At 29.5% G+C, this 24,979-nt stretch overlaps 1 protein-coding gene across 1 annotated transcript; it reads right to left on the bottom strand.

Annotated features, from left to right (window-relative positions):
• Nucleotides 1-4,968: 4,968 nt before the first annotated feature.
• LOC129314039 (G-type lectin S-receptor-like serine/threonine-protein kinase LECRK2) lies at nucleotides 4,969-6,261 on the bottom strand. Its single transcript, XM_054957421.1, has one exon. It carries the CDS (start codon nucleotides 6,259-6,261, stop codon nucleotides 4,969-4,971), a length of 1,293 nt encoding a protein of 430 aa, XP_054813396.1.
• Nucleotides 6,262-24,979: the final 18,718 nt, after the last annotated feature.

Here is a 24,979-nt window from a genome sequence, read left to right on the forward strand (position 1 = left end):
CTTTATTATTTTTTATATTCATTTTTATCTTTCTTCCCTTATTAAATGCTAAGAAAATTTATTTAAAATAATTTTTTTTGGTCTTTATTAGGAGGTAGAAGTAAGAAATTATTAAATTTTAAACAAGTTAATGAGATAGAAAGTTTTTTTTTTTTTATTCACATGCTGAAAGTAATTTATAAATATAACCAAATGGGGTCTCTAAATTTGCTTTTATCTACTAAAAGTCTAAATTCACTAGGCCCTACTTTAAAATTTACCTGTTTTAAAATTACTTATTGAAATTACTTTGGACAAAAGATTTTGGCGAACCTTAAAGATCAAGTCGCTTATCAAAAAATTAAAAATAAAAAAAATCTTGACAATTTATTTTAAAAATTTTAATTATTTATATTTTCGAGTTCTTTCTATTAGGGGTGAGTATTTTACCCGCATACCTACCCATGCCCACCCAACTTGTTGCTAAATGAATCAACCCATACCCATAACCCATACCCGATACCGTAAAATGAAGGAGGAAAAAGGGGTACAGGTTGGTACATACCTATTTGGCCAAAAATGGGCAGATAACAGATAAGGCCTTGGGTGGCCTGTACTTACCCATATATATTTATTTTTTTAAAATTTTTTTGGCCATTTTCTTTTTAATTAGAACCCCCAACCCCGTCACCACTCAGTCACTCACCAGTCTCACCATGTGTCCCTATCACCCGAGCCCTAACTTCATCAATTCATTAGATTTGATCTTCTCCTTCACCGTTCAAGCTTCGAGTTGAGGGAAACTTCACCCATTCACCTCGCCTTCAGCCCATACCCATACAACTTTCAGAGTTTAGTCTCGCCCTTGCCTTCGCTAACCGTAGTCGCACGATGGTGAGGCACAGTCACACTTCACCCAGCCAAGTAGAACACAGTCACACAATGATGACACAGGATGCAAAGCATAGACTCAGCTCGAGACTATAGTCGCACTTGCACTCTCGCACTTCAGCGTCCCTCTTCTTGCTTCTTCTCAGCATCTCCTCCCTCCACTTGTATCATCGGCCTTCCTTCCGTAGTTAGTATTTGTTGCTCGATTGCTCCCTCCCTTCCTCTTCTATTCTTTTGAATCCCTGAATGGTGAAATCCCACTTCTTGAATCTATGATTTTGTGATTTTAAAGGAATAAAATATTTGTAATTTTGTGGTATGCACTGTGTATAGTCAATAACACCATAACCGTGGCGACTAGAATTTGCTGGACATATGAATTGATACAGTTGGATGTGTTGATGCGACCACAATGATGATAGTTCATTTATTTTAGATTGAGTTTGTTGGACATATGAATGTGTAAGTGATGTAGGTTAAACGAGTAGCCCATACTCACTTTCACTCGATTTAAAACAGATGCAAGCGAGTACATGTGGATGACCACTCATTTAACAAAAACACAGGTGAGTAATGAGTAAGGCTACAAGTGGCTTATACTCACCTATGAGAAGCCCTGCTTTTTATTTAGTTTCCAATTGGGGTTACTTGAGTAGTTTAGTTTTTTCCATAGTATTAACTATTTAAAAGAACCCTTTTTATAAAAGGTGACTTCTAAGTATTATCCTTTACTTTGTTGTAAATGTTTGGCATAAAACCTATTACTTTGATAGCGATTAAAGTTGTTTTAGTTTTAGAAAAAGAAAAAAAACCATATTAGCTCCTCGGATTAACGTTGCGTAGAAGTCACTTCAATCACAGATTGTAAGGCGGTCAAACTTGACTTATTATTATTATTATTATTATTATTAGAAAAAATTAATCTTTTAATCCTCCAACTTTTAATTTACTTGCAACTCAGTCCCTCAACTATGACTCGCCTATGACTCAGTCCTTCAATTTTTGAATCACTTACAAATTAGTCCCTAAACTTTTGTTAATTTTTTTTCATGTTAGATTATATCTCACATCAATGAGTAAGAGAAGGGTATTTTAGAATGATATATGAACATTTTTTATCCCTCTTATTTGATAAGAATTTAAAAAAAAATTAAAAAATAAGGACTGAATTATAGGTGAATCAAAAGTTGAAGGATTGAGTCGCAACGAGTTATAATTAAGGAATTAAGTCACAGCGAGTCATAATTGAGGGACTGAGTTACAAGTGAGTTAAAAGTTGAAGGATTAAAGGATTAATTTTTTCTTATTATTATTATTATTATTATTATTATTATTGGAGGTTGACGCAGAAGAAACAAAGATTTCTTTCATCAAATAAGAATTAGAAGGAATTTCTATGTAATTCGGTAATTCGATTAACCTAAATTTCAGTTTAGCTGATCAGCTATGATGATGAATCACCTTTGACCACTTCAATCAAAGTTGAATCAAGAGAGAATGGCAATTAAATTTTAAAGTTTTGAATTAATAACAGTTAAATTTTTTTATAATTTTTTTAAAAAATAAGTTATAAATATTAATTTAAATAAATGTAATTTTCTTAAATAAGTACGTAAATTGACTCACAAAATTGATGGTTAATTAATTAGGTTACATGGACGTTGGTAAAAACCAAAAAAAAAACAAAACAAAACAAAATTTTTGGTTGACATGGACTAGGCCCTAGTTCCAGATAGCCAGATAGAGGACTTTGTCAATTCACTTTTCATCTCTTTTAAATCTCAAAAAATTTGAAGTTACAGTGGGTTTTGGCATATACTGATAGATTTTATTACTCCTCAGAAAAAAAATTAGTCTTATTTAAAAGACATTTTTCAATTTTTAATATCTTTTTTATATTATTGACCTTATTAAATGTTTTAAATAAAAATATAAATAATAAGATTTAAAAATATTTATTAAAAATAAATGTAAAAATTTATTAAATTTTAAGATAAAATTAATAAAATTTAAAATTTTTTTTATTTTAATAAAATATATTGAAAGTAACTTATAAATAAAATTAAAATAAATATCATTTGAATGGCATGCTATATCATTTAAATGGTATGTCATATCCATTACAAGTCATCCAATGAAAAATCTTAAGCACCGACAGGCCCAAAACATAGCCGAATGGCACGTCTATCTCTGAACATTGTTTTTTTTTTTTTTTCTTTGGAACGACAATGAATACTTACCCGACCCTCTTTATAAATTATTTCTATCAATCTCATAAATATTAATATAAAAAAATAAAAGAAATAAATTTATATAAAGTTTTAAATTGTCTCTATATAATAAATTTAAAAAGTGATGTCATATTATTTTTTTTATTATAAAATGTAATTTTAAAAAGAATTAAATAAGTTTTTTTGAATGTGCCTTATAAATGAAACGGGGGAGTACTTTACTAACATAGAAGAGAACAATTCTACACTACATATCCAGATCCCAAAGTATTACTACATGCTCCTACAGAATACGCTTTTATCTAGTTTTTGTATTTTTTTTTTTTAAGGTATGTCTTCCTTTTAAATATTGAATAGCCCTGTGCAATGTTAGATTTCAATATTATTAAGATAAGATTACGTTGCACTGAAATAAATTCATATGGATTCAATTAACATTCATGTCTGAGTTTATATATAGTTTTTTCAGTATATATTTTTTTCACAATTACATGTTGTATTTACTAGTTACACAATCTATAGAATAATCACATTACTTATGACTCATACACAGAGTAATTTAATTAATTTATTATTATTTTAATATTTTATATTAATTAAAATTTGATTCTCATAACTGATTAGTTTTTAAGTCTTCCCAGAGTTCCAGGCAATGTGGAAACGTTTTGCGGCCTAAGACAAAATTATTTAAGAGACCTAATGGCTAATGTATTGTAATTTATCTACCTTTATATGAATTTTCTAGTCTTTTGAGCTACAAAATCAGATAAAATTTTGTAATCAAGTATATAAATTTCCTCTAACAGTGCTTAGGTGATATTTTCTCTTTAAATTAATTAATTAGTAATATTTCTTCCATTCTAGTTTAATTTATTAATATAATCTTAGTTGTAAACATTAAAAAGAGAAAATATAAGATAGAGTGATGGGTAATATTAAAATTAATAAAATTTAATGATTGTCAAAGTATCTTATATTTTGAAATATCAAATCACCTTCAAAAGTGTTTTGTAAACTATGATGGAGGAAGTGTTAAATTACACGATTATCAATTATTCGGTTATCAACTATCCTTCAATAAATTAAAGAAAATATGACAATAAAATTTCTTTAAATTATATGAATGAAATTTTAATCTCTCAAAATGCAATAATTCTCCTAAAGTCCTTAGAGACTTTTTTGTCATTAAGGAATTAATATAAATGACCAAATTACCCTTAGTTTAGGATTCCAAATGTGAACTTGTGAATTGCTATTGCATTTCTGTTATTTTAAGAAAAAAAAAGTTGTGAATCTTAAAACAAAACTTATAAATGGCAATTGATATTTGTAACACTTGAAAGATATTAGGATTTCAAATATAAATTTGTGAATTGGTGTTGAATTCTTGTCATTTTAAGAAGAAAAGTTGTGAATCTTAAAACAAAACTTGTGAATGGTAATTGATATTTGAACTAAACGTAATATGGTTATTTTTATTAATTTCTTAATGACAAAAAAGTCCCTAAGAACTTCATTAGTATTATGACATTTTGAGAGACCAAATTATCATTTACATAATTCAAATTAAATACTTATCATTTAAAGACTTATTTGTTTCGAGCATGCTCATGAACAAAGCTATAGTAACTGATCGTACAGACCAAAAAGCTATGCAATGACCTAACAAAGTGTAGAGAACCTACTAAAGAACATAGAGTGTAATGACGCCCATATTATAGATGAACGATACATATACATATAATAATAACATGGAAGCAGTAATGTCGTTTACTTAGCACTGAAATGCCAGCCATGCATGTATATAAAAGGCGGGGGTAGATTTGCCATTACGCACTTCCTTATCATTTCTCTACAAGAATTGAGGTTAATAATCCCGTGGTCGAGTTCTCACTTTCAAGAGTGCGGTCGTTCCACCCTCATCAGTTGCAGAAAGTCTTCCATTAGAAAGAGGCAGTCTTTTCTTCCAACAGTCCCTTGCAGTGTTATAAATAACAACTGCACAGTTACAATCGTGCAAGCAAGATTCTCTACATTCATCCTCCGAATAATTTATCAACCTCTCATAATCTCCCAGAGGCCAGTTCACACTTTGCAACGGCTTCATATCATATACATCTTCTGGATTTTCCCTTGATCGCGCATCATCAGATCCACAACCCAGTGAGATATTAGGTTTACATCCTCCGAATTCATCATCCGGATTTACCAAGGAATACCCTTCTGGACACATACAAGTTGGCCTTGTCTTGTTCCAAACACAGTAGCTATTGTAGCCACAACAGCCGCTACCCAGATCACTTAAGATTGCAGTGCAAATGTTGCTGGGAACAAACCTCACGATTGACCAAACTTGATGGCTTCTTGATGCCCTTGGATGAGAATAAAACGTAAAAACACCATAATAATCAAGTGTAGCCCTGTAATAGTATGTACTAACATCAAGACCTGAATCATCCCATCCAAGGCCTATTTGACTTCCACCCTTTGTTTCTACATAAACATTTCCGGATGAATCGAAGACTAGCTTTGAAGCAGAGACATTAGAATTGGTGTTGACACTAAAGTACTTCGCGTACCGAGATTCTGTCGGCCACCCGATCTGACTGAGATAGAGATTACCGTTATCGAAGTACAGCTCAAACCTGCCCTTTGTGTAGTTGCTTTGTGTCAATCGGGAGGACAACTTACTGGTTAGATCCAAAGTTTGTGTTGGTAACAGCGTGTCAGTGGGATAGTTGAAACTTTGCCACAAATAAGAAGAATCAGAGGATGCCAGGACAAAATTTCCAGTGTCCAGCATTTCTCCATAGAACACGTTGTCCTGCTGCTCAGCAGTCCATATAACTTGACCTTGAGGGTTTGTGAGAGAAAGACCCTTCGGCGTGAGCTGAACTTGCGATCCTGACGATAATGGATTTGAGATGTCTGCATTCCAGATGATGGTTTCGTCAGGAATTTTAGCCAACCAGATCGCAAGCAAGAGGAGGCTTGTGTTGTTGTTAATTGGGCGAAATCCAAAAGCGAATTCACCGGAAGATGAGAACCACGAAGAATTATGATCATTAGTGGAGAGTGTTGAATTAACTGTCACTTTTCCAGAAGCCAGATGAACTGGAAGCAAGAGAAAGGAGATGAAGAAGATGCTAGGTATGGCCATGAATGCGAGTGTGGTTTTCAACGAAATGTTGCATTGGCGACATAGTTAGAGAGGGAATATATGTGGAAAATGAAGAGGAAAAATTAAATCATCGTCCTTTAGTTTTATTAGATTTCGAATATTGTCCCTATATTGTTTTTAATCTTTTTATTAGGTCCTCATATTTCATCCCTTCAATGACGTTAGTCTGTTAGTTTCCGATTCAAATTCTCTTAAGACCTGGTAATAGAGGATGACGAGGCATTGAACAAGTTTTGACAATACTTTGGGGGTACGAGGGATCAGAATCAATTAGTAAAATTATTGGGATTGAAAATCAAATTGGGTACGTGGAAGAAGCGGAAAAAAAAAAAAAAAAGATGCTGCGGAAGAAATCGTGCATTGAAGGAGACTTAAATATATTAGTCAAAGATGGAGAAAAAAATGAAGGACGAGGAGCATCGAGCATGGGGATGAACTTTTACCCGGGGGGTAGAACAAGCCAAGAAAAAAATTGTGTTTGCCACATCATCCTTGATCGGCCAAACTGACAGATTTTGATGCATTTATTAATAGAAAGACTTTTTTTTTTTTTGAATGAGTGAACTATAAAGACTCAATAAATAAAATTAAAATTACTAGGACTTGATTCAAATTCAAAATTTAATGAAAGTATAAAGATCACTCGCAGATTAATTTTTCCAAATGTTAAATTTGAAGCTATACATGTTATTTCAAAATGTAAAATTTGTTTATGTATAGAAAATAATGATTATGTAATTAACACTGTGCACATTAATTTAAGAAAAAGACTTAAATATTTTGCCTTATATATTCAATATATACTTTTATATGATCAAATCAAGATAAGTTGATTTTAATATGGTAATAATATTAATAAATTAATTATAAAAATTTATTACAGAATAAATAATCTATAATACATTGCAATATAATTTAGAGAAGAACACAACCATAATTTAAGGAAGTACGACTACGAACTATCAGAAGGTATTCGATGTTTTATTGATCAATTCTTAATTTTAAGAATTAAGGTAGCTCTGGGATTTAAAATTTTTTTAATTAGAGTCATAATACAATAACTGACTTGGCACGCGCGCATTTTAATGTTAGTTCGAAGTAAAAATTAAAGAACATTAGACATTTCGGGGGGAATTTTTGTATCTAGAAAAATAGTTCTTAATCATAATTTTACTCAAATAAAAGAATATCACGATATATAAATATAGAGTATAATATATGCAATTATATCCATCTTTGAAAGAATTCATCATGAGAGCGCAAGTATGGTTTGATTAGTGGTTCAAATAACTTTCAAAGAAGTCATCATGAGAGCGTAAATATGGTTCAAATATCTTTAATTTGGTTAGTGCAGATGAGCAACTCCATTAGTAACCTAGGCAAATATCCATCACACAATCGATCCATTTTTTTTTTAAATCAAGGTTAATTAACATTTTGTTAGGTTAATCTATATTTTCTTGTTCTTATATATAAGGTGTTTTTAACTAAATCTCACATATCAATAAAAGTTTATTATTTAGTAAAAATCACAAAAAATCATAATGATTTTTCACCTTTGTCTTTAATAATGTCACAATTAATATCATAGTAGTATTGGGTAAGGCACACAATTAATATCTTCTCTATTTTTCAAGAAAATAACAAAATTGTCTAACCACTCAAAAATATCATGACACCCTCTATATTTAAGTATAAAATAAACTTTTAAAAGTATCTTATATATAGAGATTGAGGGAATATTAATTTACTTGCGGATTCAAAATTACTACTCCCTCCTATTTTATTTATAAATTACTTCATAAAGATCAATGAGAGGTGGTTAGATTATTGATGTGTGAAAAGAAACAAGATTCTCAATTTATTCTTATTAAATGCATTATTTTTTAAGAACACCTACATTCTAGTGTAACTTTTTACTCTCTACTTATTAAAAATTATGAAATGACAAAATAGGAGGAAAGTGATTAATAATTTATATTTTTATGCAAAGTGATCTATAAAAGAAACCAAAAACTTCTAGATGTTAGCTTATAAATAAGATCAGAAGCAGCACTCTTCCATGACTGTATTCCCATCAAATCAATGTTATCAAGTTGCGTCGAAGTTTTACAAAAATATTTCTATACCCAAATTTCTTTTGATAGCAATTATAATTGCCAGTGGTTGATTATTTTGTGTATGCCCAGTCCATTCATAATTATCAGGATTAGTTAAACATACAGCTGGCAAGCAACTTCAGCGTGTGTGTATAAAATACTTGGAAACAAATTTAATGGTGGCCGAAGCCTCTTCGTCTTTTTGTTGCTTCATTTAATATCTTTCCGGCTCTTTGCTTGTTTGCATGCACGTGTAGCGTTCTTGTAATGTTTATATTTTGCAATAATAGTTAAAATAAAATTTTAATCCTTTACTGACCAAAAATTTTTTTTTAATCTTTAACTTTACTTAAAATTTTATTTTGATCTCTTAATTTTATAAAATATCTTTTCACTAATTTAATTCAAGCACCATTAGTTTTTTCACAAAAAAAATTACATTACATTAGACTTTTGAATATTGACAAGATATTCTCTAATGTTGGCTTATTAAGTTGATTTTTTTAAATAACAAAGATTGGCATAAAAATTAAACATTTAAAACTAACGATATTAGTGTGATGGGATTAAAAACATATTTTATAAAAATAAGAGAGAAAATAAAAATTTTATATAAAGTTAGAGGATCAAAAGTGTACTTTAACCAAAATTTTATTATAGAATAAATAGTTTATAAAATATTTAAAATTTTTATTGAATTTATAAGGGTTGGTATATATATAAGTTTTTCCCTTAATTTAATGCATGCTAATCAATTCAATTATACAATTTTTTAGAATATAATTTTTCTCCTTGATTTATATTATACTGCATGGTTCTATTATTTTAGAACATGTATTTTTTTTAATTTTAAAAGCTGTGCAATGCGGTTACATGAGGCTATTACTCTAGTTACTAGTATTACTTACAAATATATTTTTTAGGCCTATAAATTATTTTTAGTCAAATCAAAGGAAAGAAGATTGTTTGGCAGAGAGATAATTCAAATGTGGCTCAAATATAATTGGTAAACGGTCTTGCTCTTGCACCGCTATTTTAGAACGGAAAATCTAGGATTGGAAGAACGAGCACGAGGCCGTGAAGGGGTCCATGGAAAGTTGTTATTCTCCGCCTTTGGTTCGAGAGAACTGCTAATTTATCATACCCACATTCTAATTTAAATCCTTTAAACCGATCAATGATTTTTTTTTTATAATTCTCTTGGATTATCATTTTCAGATATACCATGCATCTATATCTCTAACCCCTTAACAAATATTTTTAAAAATTTCATTTTTTTTCACTGTCAGCCATCAGTTGTTTCGTTCTTGCTTTATTTGTTTCAGAAACACTTAATAGAATATTGAAAGTGTGGCTCACTAGACAATGTGTCCAGAGCACAGTGTATTTCATATAGTCAAGAGAATAATATATATATGTGTGTGTGTGTGTGTGTGTGTGTGTGTGTGTGTGTGTGTGTAAGTATAGTCAAGATAATACAAACAATAACTTGCAACTGTCCTATGTAGAATATTCTATCATAAACATAGAGATACAATATTATATAAAAAGCGTGGCTTTGAATTTAGTGTGTTTAGATTAAAAAAAAAATTCAACTGATGTTAGAATCAACTAAGGTTAGCAAATTGATGTTAAAAAAAAATCTATGACTTTAACATAATTATGTTTGGATACTTTTTTTTTAAAAGTCAGCTGGATAAACTAAAACTTATTTAGATGATTTCATTTAAAAGCCAATTGACTGCTTTAGTCACTTAACCCTGAACGTTAACTAAAACTAACCTAAATGTAGTACTTAGGCCAACCTTAGGTCTTCTCACAAGGAGGTAGTTTTAACTCTTAATCAAGAAAACTAGGTAAATAGATTAACCATTAGATTGAAGTTGTTACCTAATTAACTATGAATTTAAAGTGCAAACTAAGCCAAAATGTGTGTGATTAACTTCTCTTATTAAACAGGAATCCTAGGACATTGTTAATGGAAGAATCGTAGCTTTTAATTAATTATGATAGCTCACTCAACCTCTCCTCTTTAGCTCAAAAATTGATTATTCAAGACAACTATCTTAAGCAATCTAGCCTCACAATTCAATTCCTTAGGTGCCAATTACAAGCCCTTAAGTAACTACATAACTTAGAAATTAACTAAGTGTTTAGCCAAATTCCCTTCCCTAAGCCACGGCCCAAACATAATATAAGCTCAAGACTATGAAACTTAAGCATTTATCAAACATAACTAATGCAAATTTAATGCAAGAACAAGATCACTTCAAAATCACATTCATATGTAAATTAATCATGGTGGCCGAATTTCCAATGGCAAAAGGAGAAAGAAATTGATTCAACAATCATGTTTCAATACAACTATTCAAACCAACTATGAACTAGAGTCAATATGAACTACAAATTAACCATAGTCATAGTCTACAAATTAAAATGAAATAAGATGAGGATTAAGTTGAGGTTAGCCAAAGATGATATTGAATGCTCCTCTTCCATCAACTCCTTCCTAGGATTCCATTAAGAAATTAGCTAGAAGACAATATCATCATCTTACTTTCCAAGAAGCTTGACCTAGCCAAGTTGAGGTCCATGAAAATGGTGGAATCCAAGCTTCAATCTCCTTGTAAATTAGTAGGGTTTTAGTTGGCCAAGAGAGAGGAAGAGAATGGTGGAGAAATTTGGTGAATTTAATGGCTGAAAGTGGACTTATGGGTGCTGGACATGAGGTTTTGGTGGGGAGAAGGAGGAAAAAATGAATAAATGACGGACATTTAAAAGCCCATCATTTATTCTTATTTAAATTCTGTTTAGTGCCTTTTGTTTCATATTTTCTCTCACGTGCCCAATGAACTCTCCTCTCCACTTTCACATGAAATCATGAGTAAACCCATAAAGTGACTTCATTTCCATAGCCGACTGTCATCCCCCACCTCTATCATGATTACACCATCGTCCTCGTCGTTGTTTGTTATGCCCTAAGTTTGCCATTGTGTTTCAACCCATTTTCTTCAAGGTTCATTTTTTTCATGTTTTCTACCATTTCTTTCAATGTCCTTTGGCTTTTTTGTTGTGGGAATGATTTATTCATTATTTTATAGAGTTTTATTGATTGAATTTATGCAGTTAACTTTCTGTGCATATTGTTGCTTGATTTTAGTAATGTGGGTATGACTAGCCTTACTATTCTTAATATACGGTCAATTATCTTTTATATATGAATAGTTAGTATTTTAAATATACACTAATCCATTTGATATATTGATGGTCGGTGCTTCTATGAAAAATTTATTGTCCCCTTCGGCTTACAAATGAAGTTCATTTTTATTAGTCCCCACGAGGTTAGCACACATGTTTTAATTAAAAAGGACAAGATTTTAAATCAAGCCAAGCAATTAAGTAAAAATTTTAAAACAAGGGTTTAAAAGGGGACATTATTCTTAAGACCATATTGCCACGGGTAACCTACTTCTTACTTATATTAATGAATTTGTTATACTTAATTTAGTCAATTAGTTATAATTTTATAACACTTGTTAATGCTATTAGGGACCATTAGAAGTTGATTGTCACTAAACCATACAGTAACACTCCAAGGATATATTATCTTGACTCTCTTGGTGGGAAACCAAAGAATAGTTAAATTTTATTGGAGTTGATTAATATGGAAGTGCAGAAAATAAGTATTTCATATATTTATTTGTTTATTTCTATATTGACATATTTTTTTCTTTTTTTATTAAGGCAACTGTGTTGTACTGCACAAATACTAAACAAACAATGCTAAGGTCATTTACAAATTTTAATGCAGCCCACATTTGGAATATAATAAAGGTAATTAATTTCATTTTTTAATTTAAATATTCATAACTTTTTAATGCGTTAATATGTACTCATTGGTTCTTTAATTTGTAGTATCCAAGACAAATAAAAAATATCTTGGATTGTGGCTTTTGCATTATGAGGTTCATGAAAGACATCATTATATATAATAAGAGCACAATTCCTACAATGGTATGTCAACAATTTTCACTTTATAATTATTAATAAATTTATGATGAATAATTTATATATTGCAGTATTATAAGGATTCCTGCATTGAAAAATTCGGGCACGCACAAATAAATGAGGTAATTGAAGAGTGGTGCCAATACAATTCCAAGTGTGGTCATTGCACAAAGACAAAAATTAATAAAGTTAGCAGAAATAGAATGATTGTTTATAGTTTTATTAGTTTTCATTAATTACTTAATATTAGTTGGTAAATTACTTTCCTTTAAAAAATTCTATGCATCGATTACTTGATATATTAGAATAAGAGATTAGTTTTTTTTTTCATTTTGCATTGATTATAATTCAATTTCAATTGATATTCATGTATAAAAATGTTAGAATTGCTGTCTGGTTATTATTTGTATATTTGTTATAGGGAGGATGCTCTAAATAAAAAACCTCAATATTTAACAAAAAAACCATAGAATAGATTACGAGTAAATAAGTTGCCCGTTATTTATAGCCACAATAAATAATAGGTTAATATTTAACCATAATTTATTCTATGGTAATTCTTACTTAACCAAACAATAAATGACAGGCAAATATTTAACCATCATTTATGTGGAGAATAATTGATGGATATTTTCAACACCCATTATTTATTCTAACAAAAGGAACAAACAAATATATTTTAAATGATTAGTTATTTAATCGTCATTTATACAAAGGAATAAATGATGAGTAAACAACTGTCATTTATTTGGAGAGACTTTAAATGATAGGGTTATAAATGATGGTTCATAACCATCATGTATAAGTAAAAATAACTGTCATTTATGTTTTTTTTTTTTTTGTAGTAGTGTCACATGGGAAGAGCTTGCTAGGTGGCATTCTTCTATTAACTTGTAGATGATTTCAATGCGTGTCAAGTTTATCCCTTGTATCATCTACATTTTAAGCTGATTTTTTTTACCCAATTAAGAGAGAAACATGCTCCATCCATTAGCTATTGTCCAATTGATGCACAAATCACATGTTGTCTGTGTCACAAAATACACATAATTCAATAATATATGATATCATATAAATCTAATTAAAGTTCATCATTGTATTCATATTTAAGAGGAAGAATTTATTCAAATATCCAAGTTCTTGGGTGCACAAAAATTATTGAAATTTTTTTACACAAATGCAAATAAAAAACTAGGTCAAACAAGCACACTTGAGAAAGTCAATGAAAAGTATTAACTTTTATTTAATTACTCCCAAACTAACATAAATTTAAAAAATATAATTTTACCACTTTTCTTTTTAACTTAAAATACATTTTGTCAATTTTGTTTTTACTTTTTCTCAAAAGTTTATTTTTGGACCAAAATACTCATAATGCATAAAATCTAGATACTTTGGCAAGTGTCCATTCTAATGCAATATGTGTGCACTTTAAGATGATAAAACTTTATAAATAGTCCTAATTGACATGGAAAAGGCTATAATAAATGTGTTCTATCACCAATTGAGATGTATAATAAAAAAAAATAGACATAAGTTATCTTATATATATTTTTGTAACTAATTTGATATTCGTAAGACAAAGTAACAAACTTAAATTTAATTTTTAAAAAAATTACAAATATACATTGATAAATAAAAAAATCTTAAGTTTTCAAAAGATAGAATTAAATGATAAAAAATTTTCAATTTTACACATATTAAATATGGAAAGAGAGATAAATAGTATATAATGAGTTACAAAATTAAATTTATAATGGAGGTAAAATTAGAAAATTATAATAAATATCCATCCACATATTTTATATGAAGGACCAAAAAATAAAAGGTACCCTATAATAGGAATAGAGAGAGTATACTTTTGCAACTCATAAGAAATAATAAACTTCAAATTACAATTTTTTTAAAAAAGATAGAGATAAAAATAAAAAATATAAAAAAATAATAAATTAACAAAATAGAAGCTCTTAATCTTGACCCTTGTCTCTTCTTTCTCTTTCAAAAAGTAGAATTATAAAATATAAAATGAATTGATAAATTAAAATATCTTAAATTTTAAGAAGGCAGAATGAAATGATAAATTATAAAATATTTAATTATAATCATTATAATTAAATTACTATTTCATGAAAAAGATTCTATACATAATTACAATTCAATTTTAAAAATTTTCCTATAAATGCTAGTAGAATGTTTCCAAAACAATTCTTTTTGTGGCAAGAGGGAAAACTATTTTAATTAGAAAAATAATTTATGCAAAGAATTGATTGATAAATTATATAATATTAAATTCTAAAAGTTTTTATATTTTTCAAATCAAATTAAAAAATTATCTCTAGATTCCAAGTGCATTATTGAAAATTCCTAATCAAATTAGACATATAGGGTTGTTTGCACGCACCTGAAGAGAAGAAAAGGGAGGAGAGGTCCCGTGGCTTAAGGGGGAGAGAACGTGAGAGAGAGAGAGAGTGGAAACTCAATGCAAATAGTAGTGATTTGATCCAACACAATTCAACAACAGTATTTGCCAATGATCGATATTCAGACTCAAATACTGGATCATGCCACAACCTTTTCTTTCTTAGATGACTAAGTAACCAATGAATCTCCTAAGAAGACATAATAACAACCAACTGATCTTCCATCATATAGGCATGAGGCCCAATCAACATATGAGTAAGCTATCAAATCTAGTATAGAAGAGGGCTTGATATGAATGCCATTTTAATTGATAGTGCCTCTAATATACCATAAGACATGTTTACTAATGTCCAATGTTCAATGGTAGGAGCTAAAAGATCTTGACTTAACTTTCCAACACTAAAACCAAATGTCAGGATGAGTGTTGCACAAGTATTGCAATGCTCCCACAACACTTCTATATATTGATGGATCTAATAGAAGTTCATCAGCATATGTAGATATGGACTTATATGCAGCTATTGGAGTTTGACTTGGAGAGGTTGAGCTCATGTTGAAACGTTTTAAAATATCTCCAATGTACTTTGCTTGGTTCAAATACAAATCAGTTTTGTCCTTATAGGCATTAATTCCTAAACAATAATGGATAGATCCTAAATTATTTAGCAAGAATATTTTGTATAGATGTTGAGCAAAAAGTTGAAGACTTTTGGAATTGTTCCTAGTCACCAAAATGTCATCCACATTTGGTCAGGAAATGAACAACAATATGTTTGAATGACTTGTTCATCACCCTAGTGTGTATGATTCATTACCTAAGAATTATTATTAATTTTCCTACCTTACTTGTTTGTTACAACACTAACTTGAAAGAATTTCAAGTGTTGGTTTCATATTAGTAGAAAATGCTCATGCTGATAGGGTTTCATATTTGAATAATTTATTTGTCACCTTAGTATGTGTAGTTCATTACCTTATGGATAGTTGTTAATTTCCCTACCACACTTATTCGTTACAACACTGACTTGAAAGGATTCCAAGTGTTGGTTTTATACAAGTAGAACATACTCATACCCATAAGATATCATGTTTAAATGACTTGTTCATCACCCTAGTGTATGTGGTTCATTACCTTACAACATTTGTTAATTTCCCAATTGTACTTGTTCATTACAATACTAACTTGAAAGAATTCCAAGTGTTGGTTTCATACTGGTAGAACATGCTTATACTAATAGGGTTTAATGTTTGATCATCAAAATCAAATTCCTTCTAAGACTTTGTCAAGGGAGATTCTTAGGTAGGAACTCCATTGACGAAGGTGTCGCTAATGATCTTTAGACACCATAATTCAAGTCCTTAAGAAAACTTTGGGAAGCTTCACTACATGAGTCCTTCGAATTTAGAAGCCGATGATCTATGGTAACCTCAAGTCAAAAAACATCCTTTCATACCATAATTAACGGCCATACATCTTGTATTTTAGTCTTCACCTTCTCTTGAATCCTACTGCTAGCCAAGAAATGTTTGAATCCTCAGCTACTTAGGATTACCAGCCATACATTTGATTTCATAGCGTCCTTCAGCAGATAAAGAGGTGGGGACAATCTTGTTATTTTCCACTAAATTTTAATTTCAATTCAATACTCCTAGACTTGCAATTTGGTTTCAAAAATTTAGGGGTTTTCTTTTTTATTATGTCTAGTCCAAGGGTCTTTAGTGAAATTTTCCCTTTATTCTTTCACTTTCTCCTTTATTGTTTCTTTTGTTCTTCCTTGCCAAATAGTGTTCGACACCTTTAGTTATAATTTTCTACATTTTTGGGCATCTTTTCATTTTTCTTTAACTGCATAGATTGGTCAATCAATTGGTATGTGTTAACACCGATTCATTAACCCATTGATTGGTTCGTTGTACCATTACTATTCATACTACACCGGATTAGATCAAACATTAAACCATTTCCCTATAAAACTAGTTTGATATGATCCGGTTCACTTTTTTAAATCTTAATATAAAGACTCTCCAATAAACAAAACCATTCAGATAAGAAGAAAACTAAGAAAACAGGCTCAAGAGCCTAAGGGAATAAAGAGTTCACTAACTATAATTTATGGGTAGAAAAGTTATGGAGATAGTAAGGGCTATAAAGATGGAACATCCAATTTGATCTCAAAAATTGGTGAAGTCATAAGGTCTTAGATGCATGTATGTATATATATATATATATATATTAAAAAACACATGCAAACTATATGTAAGTGTCACAAGAACAAATACTATTCAACTCTTAAGAAAACAACTAAAGGTTTATAATTATAGCAGACTCTATTAAACAAAGAAAAGTATAATGGTCGAAAACAACCATGCATATCCCTAACAAACAAATGATTGATTGAGGAATAACAACAATTATGAACACAAAGAAAGAAAAAGATGCAATGAATGTTAAATGACAGTGTAAGAAGCAATCACTTATGATGGTAACACTTGGCATAAGACTCCTATTTTCAAAACTGCATCCCTTAAGCTATTAAAGTGAAGGACGAAGGCAATGGTGGATTTGGAACATCAATAAGGCCTTCTAACATTTGCATCACCGTCTTCATGATAGGCCTTATTTTTGGATTCTCTTCAATGCACCACATCATTACCATCACCCACTTCTTTAGCCTCCCTATGTTGGCAATAGCCTCATCATCTTTGTCTACCAGAATGTCTATTCTTCCCTCCATATAGCAATCATAGGCCCAATCTGTTAGTATTTCCTCTTCCTCTTGTTCATCAATATCCATCTTCACGCTTATTTTACTATAAATTATCTCTAACAGCACCACCCCACAACTGTACACTTCCACCTTAGTAGTTATTAGAACATTCTTGAACCATTCTAGTGTTACATATCCTTTTGTTCCTCTTATCATCATATGGGTTCAACTCTGATTGGAATACATCAACTTCGCCAACCTAAAATTTGAGATTTTTGGTATGAAATTTTCATCAATCAATATATTTTAGGGTTTTATATCACAATGAATTATGGGAGCCTCACACTCTTCATGTAAGTAAAGCAATCCTCTCGTAATTCCTAAAGCAAAGTTAACCCTTAAATTCCAATTGGGTTTAAACTTTCCAAATAGAATATCTATAAGAGTACCATTGCTCATGAACTCATACACCAATAGTCTTTAGACTCCTTCATCACAAAACCTAATCAACCACAGCAAATTTTTATGGCAAGTTTTTCCAATACCGCTTAACTCTCCTAAATTCGCTCTCCCATTCTTGAGCTAATCTATCCAATCTCTTCACCATAACAATAATGTTGGTTATTGATCTGAGGGTGCCTTTGTACACAATGCCAAAAGAGCCCCTTTCTATTTCTTCATTGAAAGCACGTGTTGCCTCCTTTAATGCTTCATATGTGAAAGAGTGCATATTTGTTTCCACAAGAGTACTTGAAACTTGAGCAACCTTTTTTGGCTTAAAGAAAAAAAATCAAAACAAGCATGACTGCCAATAGGGTATTGATAATAAGAGAGCCAATGAACGACCTTAACAGAGCATGTTGGAGCCAACCTTCCTTTCTTAGTATAGAATTAAGGACGTTGACTACTGGTTGAATTCTGATTTTCTCGAGCATTATTGTTGCAACATTATCACTTGTAAGATATCTTCCATTAGGAAGGGGAAGACTTTTCTTATAACATTCCCTTAAAGAGTTGTAAACAACAGCTGCACAATTACAATCATGCAAGCAAGATTTTCCACATTCATCCTCTGTAATTAAGATCAACTTTTCATAATCTCCAAAAATCCAATTCACATATTTTAAAGGCCTCATATTAAATACCTCTTCTGGATTTTCTGGAGATGATTCATCATTAGCTCCACAACCAAGGAAAGAATTAGGTTGGCATCCTCCAAATTCGTTGTTTGGATCTACCTAAAAATATCCTTCAGGACACGTGCAAGTTGGCCTTTTGTTGCTATCATCCTAGGAACAGTAGTTATTGTAACCACAACTACCACTACCCTTGTTACTAGTTACATCATTGCAAATGTTTTCAGGAACATACCCCACAGTTGACCAAACATGATGGTCACTAGACCTCCTTGGAAGTGAATACAATGAAAACACTCTATTATAATCAAGTGTAGCCCTATAGTAATATATGTGAACATGAAGCCCTAAATCACCCAATCCAAGTGCTATTCAATCTCCACTTCATGTCTCTACATAAATATTTCCTGATGAATTAAAGACTAGTTGTGAAGCATAGTCATTAGAACCCGTGGGAAATTCAAAATAAGGTGTGTAATGAAATTCAGTGGGCCACCCAATCTGACTTAAGGAGAGGTTGTCGTTATCAAAATAAAGCTTAAACCACTACAATAGAAATAGGTTTAGTAGCATATATTTTATAGCAATTAAAAATGAAATGCTACTAAAATGAAAACTGAAGTGTATTAGGTGGCGTTTCTTTAAAGAAACGCCACCGCTTATTAATTATTTTTTATTTATAATTTTTTTAAAATAACAAGAGGTGGCATTTCCTTTATAAAATGCCACAACTTGTTATCAATAAATAATTTCGTGGCATTTCAAAATGAAACGCCACCTAATAGTTATGATAATTACAAAAAATAATTTTATTTATTATGATAATTAAAATTATTATTACTACACTTATTAATACAATTATTATAATAATTATTAAAATATTATTATTAATTTTGGAACATATTATAATATAAATTAAGTAGTTAATTAATAATCATTATTAATATATCACAAAAATTTAAAACTAAAAATATAAAATTACAAATATATTTTTTCAACATTTATTTCATAATAAATATAATATTTAAAAAATAATTTTTTAACTAATCTTAGGTAGTAATTTCTTCTTACGAAAATGCCACCAAATAAATGAGAGGTGGCGTTTTTGAGTAATAGAAACGCCACCTCTCTCACATATATTAAATTTTTTATTAATTAACATTATTTTTAAAATATATAGTTATTAAATTTTATTTATTGATTTAAAATAATAAAAAATATTTAACTGAGAGATGCAAGGTTTTCAGATGATGGAAACACCACCTCTCTCTTATATATTAAACTCTTTTTAAAGTAATATTATTTTTAAAATACATATATAATAATATTTATCAAATATTAAATATTAAATAAATTATTTAAATGAGATAAGTGGTGTTTTCAAATAATAGAAATGCCACCTCTCTCATATATATTAATTTTTTAATTAATTAATATTATTTTTAAAATATATAGTTATTAAATTTTATTTATTAAATATAAAATAATACAAAATCATTTAAATGAAAGAGATAATGTTTTCAGGTAATGGAAATGATACCTATTTCTTATTGATTAAACTTGTTTTAAATTAATATAATTTTCAAATATATATATATAATAATTTTTCCAATTATTAAACATTAAAAAAATTATATAATTGAGACAGGTGGCGTTTCTAAGTAATAGAAACGCCACCACTCTCATATATATTAATTTTTTTATTAATTAATAATATTATTAAAATATATAGTTATTAAACTTTATTTATTAAATATAAAATAATAAAAAAATTATTTAAGTGATAAAGGTTTGTCTTATAGATTAAAATCTTTTGAGTTAATGTTTTTTAAAATATATAATTATTAAATATTATTTATTTAATATTAAATATTAAAAAATTATTTAAATGAGAGAGGTAGTGTCTTTAGGCGATGGAAATGCCACCTCTCCCTTTAAAATTATTTTTTTATTAGTTAGTTTAATTTTTTAAAAAAATTGTAGAGTGGTGGCATTTCTTCATACCGTTGTGGTTTTTAATTATTTTTAAAAATTAAAGATAGGTTTTAACTCTTGTTAAAACTTTCAAACCCTAATTTTTTTCATTTTAGTTATTCTCTCCGTCCAGTCGTTTGGTTTTTTCTCTTGCAATCCACAAGTTATCTATTTTCTAATAGTTGAAGGTGCTTTCGTCCTCTTCTCTTGCTAAGGTCGTTTGTACGTTTATATTAATAACAGGTTCTTTTTTTGCATTTTTATTACCTCTTATTTACCTATCTACATACACATATATGGGTCTTTATGATTTGCTGTTGTTTATTTTCAGTTAACAATTTTTCTTTCCACTATTGAAGAGTTTATTCTTTTAATTTGCTAATAGACATATCTGTTGGTGAAATAATTCTCTAAGTATAAAGCTTTATTTAGATATAGGAAATAGATAGTGAGATCTTCGATCTTTTTGCTTTCAGTGATGAATGGTTTGGTTTTCTTTAGTTTTAAACTTTTAAAAAAGTAATGATGATAATCTCTGTTAATCATTGAAAAAGAAACTTGTTAAACATTAGTCATAATTTTTTTCAATTTTATTATTTATTTATTTTTGTTGTAAGTATTGTTTTTGACAACTATATTACAAAAATTATTGATAAACCTTATTATATCTCTTAACTAATATTTAATTTATTTATTTTTCTTTATATTTGATTTTTTTTATCACATTGCTAAATTTATCATAGTTTTGTATGGTTTGAAATTAATTATTTATTTTTGTTAATTATATGAATAAAGTTTATTATATAAATTTATTGTGTATTTACTAAGAAAATTATGTATATGAATTGATAGATATATAAAAAATTATATATATATATATATATATATTAAAAAGTGATAATTTTTTAAATTTTTTTAAAATAAAATGAGATAGGTGACGTTGAATCTTATAGCCTTTTGTAAACGTCACAAAATTAAAATTTTAAATGCCACTAAAACTAATTTTTATAGAAGTGAACCTTCCCTTTGCGTAATTGGTTGGTGTCAATCGAGAAGATAAGTTATTGGCTAGATCCAAAAATTGTGAGGGTAAAAAAAGTGTGTCAGTAGGATTGAGAAAACTTTGCCACAAGTGAGAATCAGTGTCGGAGGATGCCAGAACAAAATTTCCATTGTCAAGCATTTTTGCGTAGGACACAGTTTCTTGTAGTTCTATAACTTCCCATAAAAGTTGGCCTTGGGGGTTAGTGAGTGAGAGACTCATTGATGCTAGCTGAATGCTGGATCCTCATGTCACTGGAGCTCGTATGTCGGCATTCCAGACAACGGTTCTGTCTGCTATTTGGTTGAACCAGATGGCAAGCATGAAGAGGTTTAAGCTGTTGTTGATGTGACGAAAGCCAAAAGCGATTTCGCCTGACGAGGATGGCCATGAAGCATTTGGATCGTTGGTGGAGAGCGTTGATTTCAGAGCGATGTTTGGAAAAGCCAAATGAAGTTGAAGCAAGAGAAGGGCGATGAAGAAAACATTAAAGGGTATAGCCATGAAAGCAAGTGAGCTTCAAAATCAGATATTGGGTTGGTGGCACGTTGAGAAATGAGAGGGAGTAACGGTGGCTTTATTGGCAAAGAAACGTGAGGGAAGGGATGGATGCAAAGATACAGGGAATTCACTCGAGTGTTGAGCATTGACTGCTCCATTGACTAGACCTGTGCAATGGACATTGCTAAGTATTGACCGAAAATTTTTAAACTAAAAGTTCAAGTCCATAGTTGAAAAAATAAGGGAAAAAATGACAATAGAATGACTTTTTTGCCCAAGAAATAAGCATGGGTGGCCAGCCTTAAAAATGAGGGGCCCAATTTTTTTAAAAAAATTAATGTATATTTACTTTTTAAAAATAATTGTATTAGTTAAAATATATTATTATATGATAATTATTAGAGGTATAATTACATAAGTATTTCAAGAAAATTGGGAAAAAAATACAAGATGCCATAAATATAAATAACTAAATATAATATATATTGTTTTCATTAAAATATATTCTCTTCAATTCTATTTATAAATCACTCCTGACATTTTCACTAGAACTAAGAAAAAGCTTAGATCTTATTAACTCTATCTAAAAATTCAACAAGTTTTCAACTTCATCCATATTAAATATACATACTTTAAAAAGAAAATATTCTAGCACTTAATATCATTCCTAACATTTAATATGAGCAAAATGGTAAAAATAGACAATAATCATTGAGATATTTTATAAATAGGACTAACAGAAGTATTATTTTTCTTGAATAAAAGAACTGTTTGCATATTATATTGTATACTATAATATCTATAAGTGTAATGCAGTGTGGCTTTGTTTTAATTAAAAAAAATAAAGGAGACATGGTGACTCTTTTTTTTAGAGGGGTTGCATCAAACACGGCCCCCTTCTCATAGTGTTCGTGGGGGTGGGACAAGGGTCAATATAGGTTCCTCCCTGAAGGTGTATTTGGTTGGGGGGAAGGAGAGGGGAGAGGACTCCTCCTTTGGTTAGGAGGAGGGGAGGGAAAATTTTTAAAATTTCCCCTCCCCTCCCCTCCAAAGTCTCCCCTGCAAATTGGGAGGGAGCTTCCTCCCCTTCACCTCCCCTCCCCTCCCCTCCCCTTCCCTTCCCTTTAACTAAACAGACCCTGAAAGTAAGTATCAACTAAATTCTTCTCGCATGTCATATGAAAAAGTTTTTAAATAATGAATTGTGTTTACTCTGCGGAATCAAAGGTTATAAGGGGTCAATAATTATAAGTGATTATTTTTGCTCGAAAAAATATAAGTGATTGTTATTGATAACTAATAATTAATGTCTAGTTAATATATTAATATATTAAAGTAGAAAACAGTTGGAGAGACTAAGAGGATGTACATGAAGGGGAAAAAATCAGTCTATACAGAACTTGATAAATAAGTCAGATGCCACCGCAAAAAAATTATTAAAGTAAAAAATTTACTAACCATCATTCTATTATATTTTAATTACATATACTTTTTTCTATATTTTGAAAACTCATATAAATTAAAATTTCCTTAAAATTAAAATATAGGTTACATAAACCTCCCTTTTATATCTAAGAGTCCATTAATTTTGACTTTTAAACTTTTAATTTTATATCTAAGTGTGATCTTGAAGACCAGATGTAGGCTAAGTTTGGTACTGAATCAGTATTAATCTTGCGTGTCTCATCTTCTTTCTTCATACTAAAACATTGCACTCTTTAAGTTTTTGAAAAGTTTTGAAGTGTCACCTAATTTACCTCTTTTTGGGTGTTAGCCTATCTTACACAGTTAATCTACAATTAATCATATCATGTGTCAATAACATTATTAACACAATTCCCACTTATGTTCCAACACTTAAGCATTTTCAAGACCATAGTTTTAGCCTCTTAAATTCTAAAAAAAATTAATTTTATATATTTGAACCTATCCATTTGGTTATTAGTTTTCCTTTAACTCACATTAGTTTATTGAAGCTTTGGCTAAACGAAATCAACATTCAAATAATTTTTTAATATCAAAATTTCTTTTTATTTCATAAATTCGTACATAAAAATATCTAAAAATTGCAAACTTATTCTCAAGCCTGTAATCATCATTTTATAGATTTAATAATCTATTTCTACTTCCAAATAATCCTCTAATAATTAATAAATTAACTTATAATTTTAAATTTACTAAAAATCCAACCATAAAAGTCTAGGTTTTAACTCAAAAGCCTCAAATTCAAATTTTATTAACAAAATAATACTCTATAATATTTATTATACTTCTGACAACCTTAACAACCATATTTATTCATTATATAAATATACTATTTCAAACTTTAGATTTTTCACAATCACAAAATCAAAAACTCAAGACAAAAGATGATGAAGAAAAATATTGAGGACACTTATATAATTTTAAAATATTTAAAATCCTATTCAAAATATTCTATTATAGAGCCCTACCGTCTAAGTTGGCTCCCCTCTCACTAGTGAACTCGTACACCCTTGCTCTCTCTATTCGTGCACAAAGAGAAATGAAAAAGGGAAGGGAAATAAAAAAGGAAAGAGGGGTGTGTTATTTTTATTTGATTGTGGTTTTCACAATCTCATTTCCTCTTTCATTTTTTTTATGTATGCCAAACACACACCCCCCAACGGATGTTAATCCATCCCCCATCCCCTTTCTTCTTGTTTTTTTGAATTTAATTTAAAAATCTCTTTCTCTTTCTCTCTTATATTTCTTATTTTTAATAATAATAATAATAATAATAATAATATTATTATTATTATTATTATTATTATTATTATTTCTATCTTC

Source organism: Prosopis cineraria, unplaced genomic scaffold (genome assembly GCF_029017545.1).
Source record: "Prosopis cineraria cultivar Desert tree isolate PC_DT_omini unplaced genomic scaffold, ASM2901754v1 PC6, whole genome shotgun sequence".
Lineage (NCBI taxonomy): Eukaryota > Viridiplantae > Streptophyta > Magnoliopsida > Fabales > Fabaceae > Prosopis > Prosopis cineraria.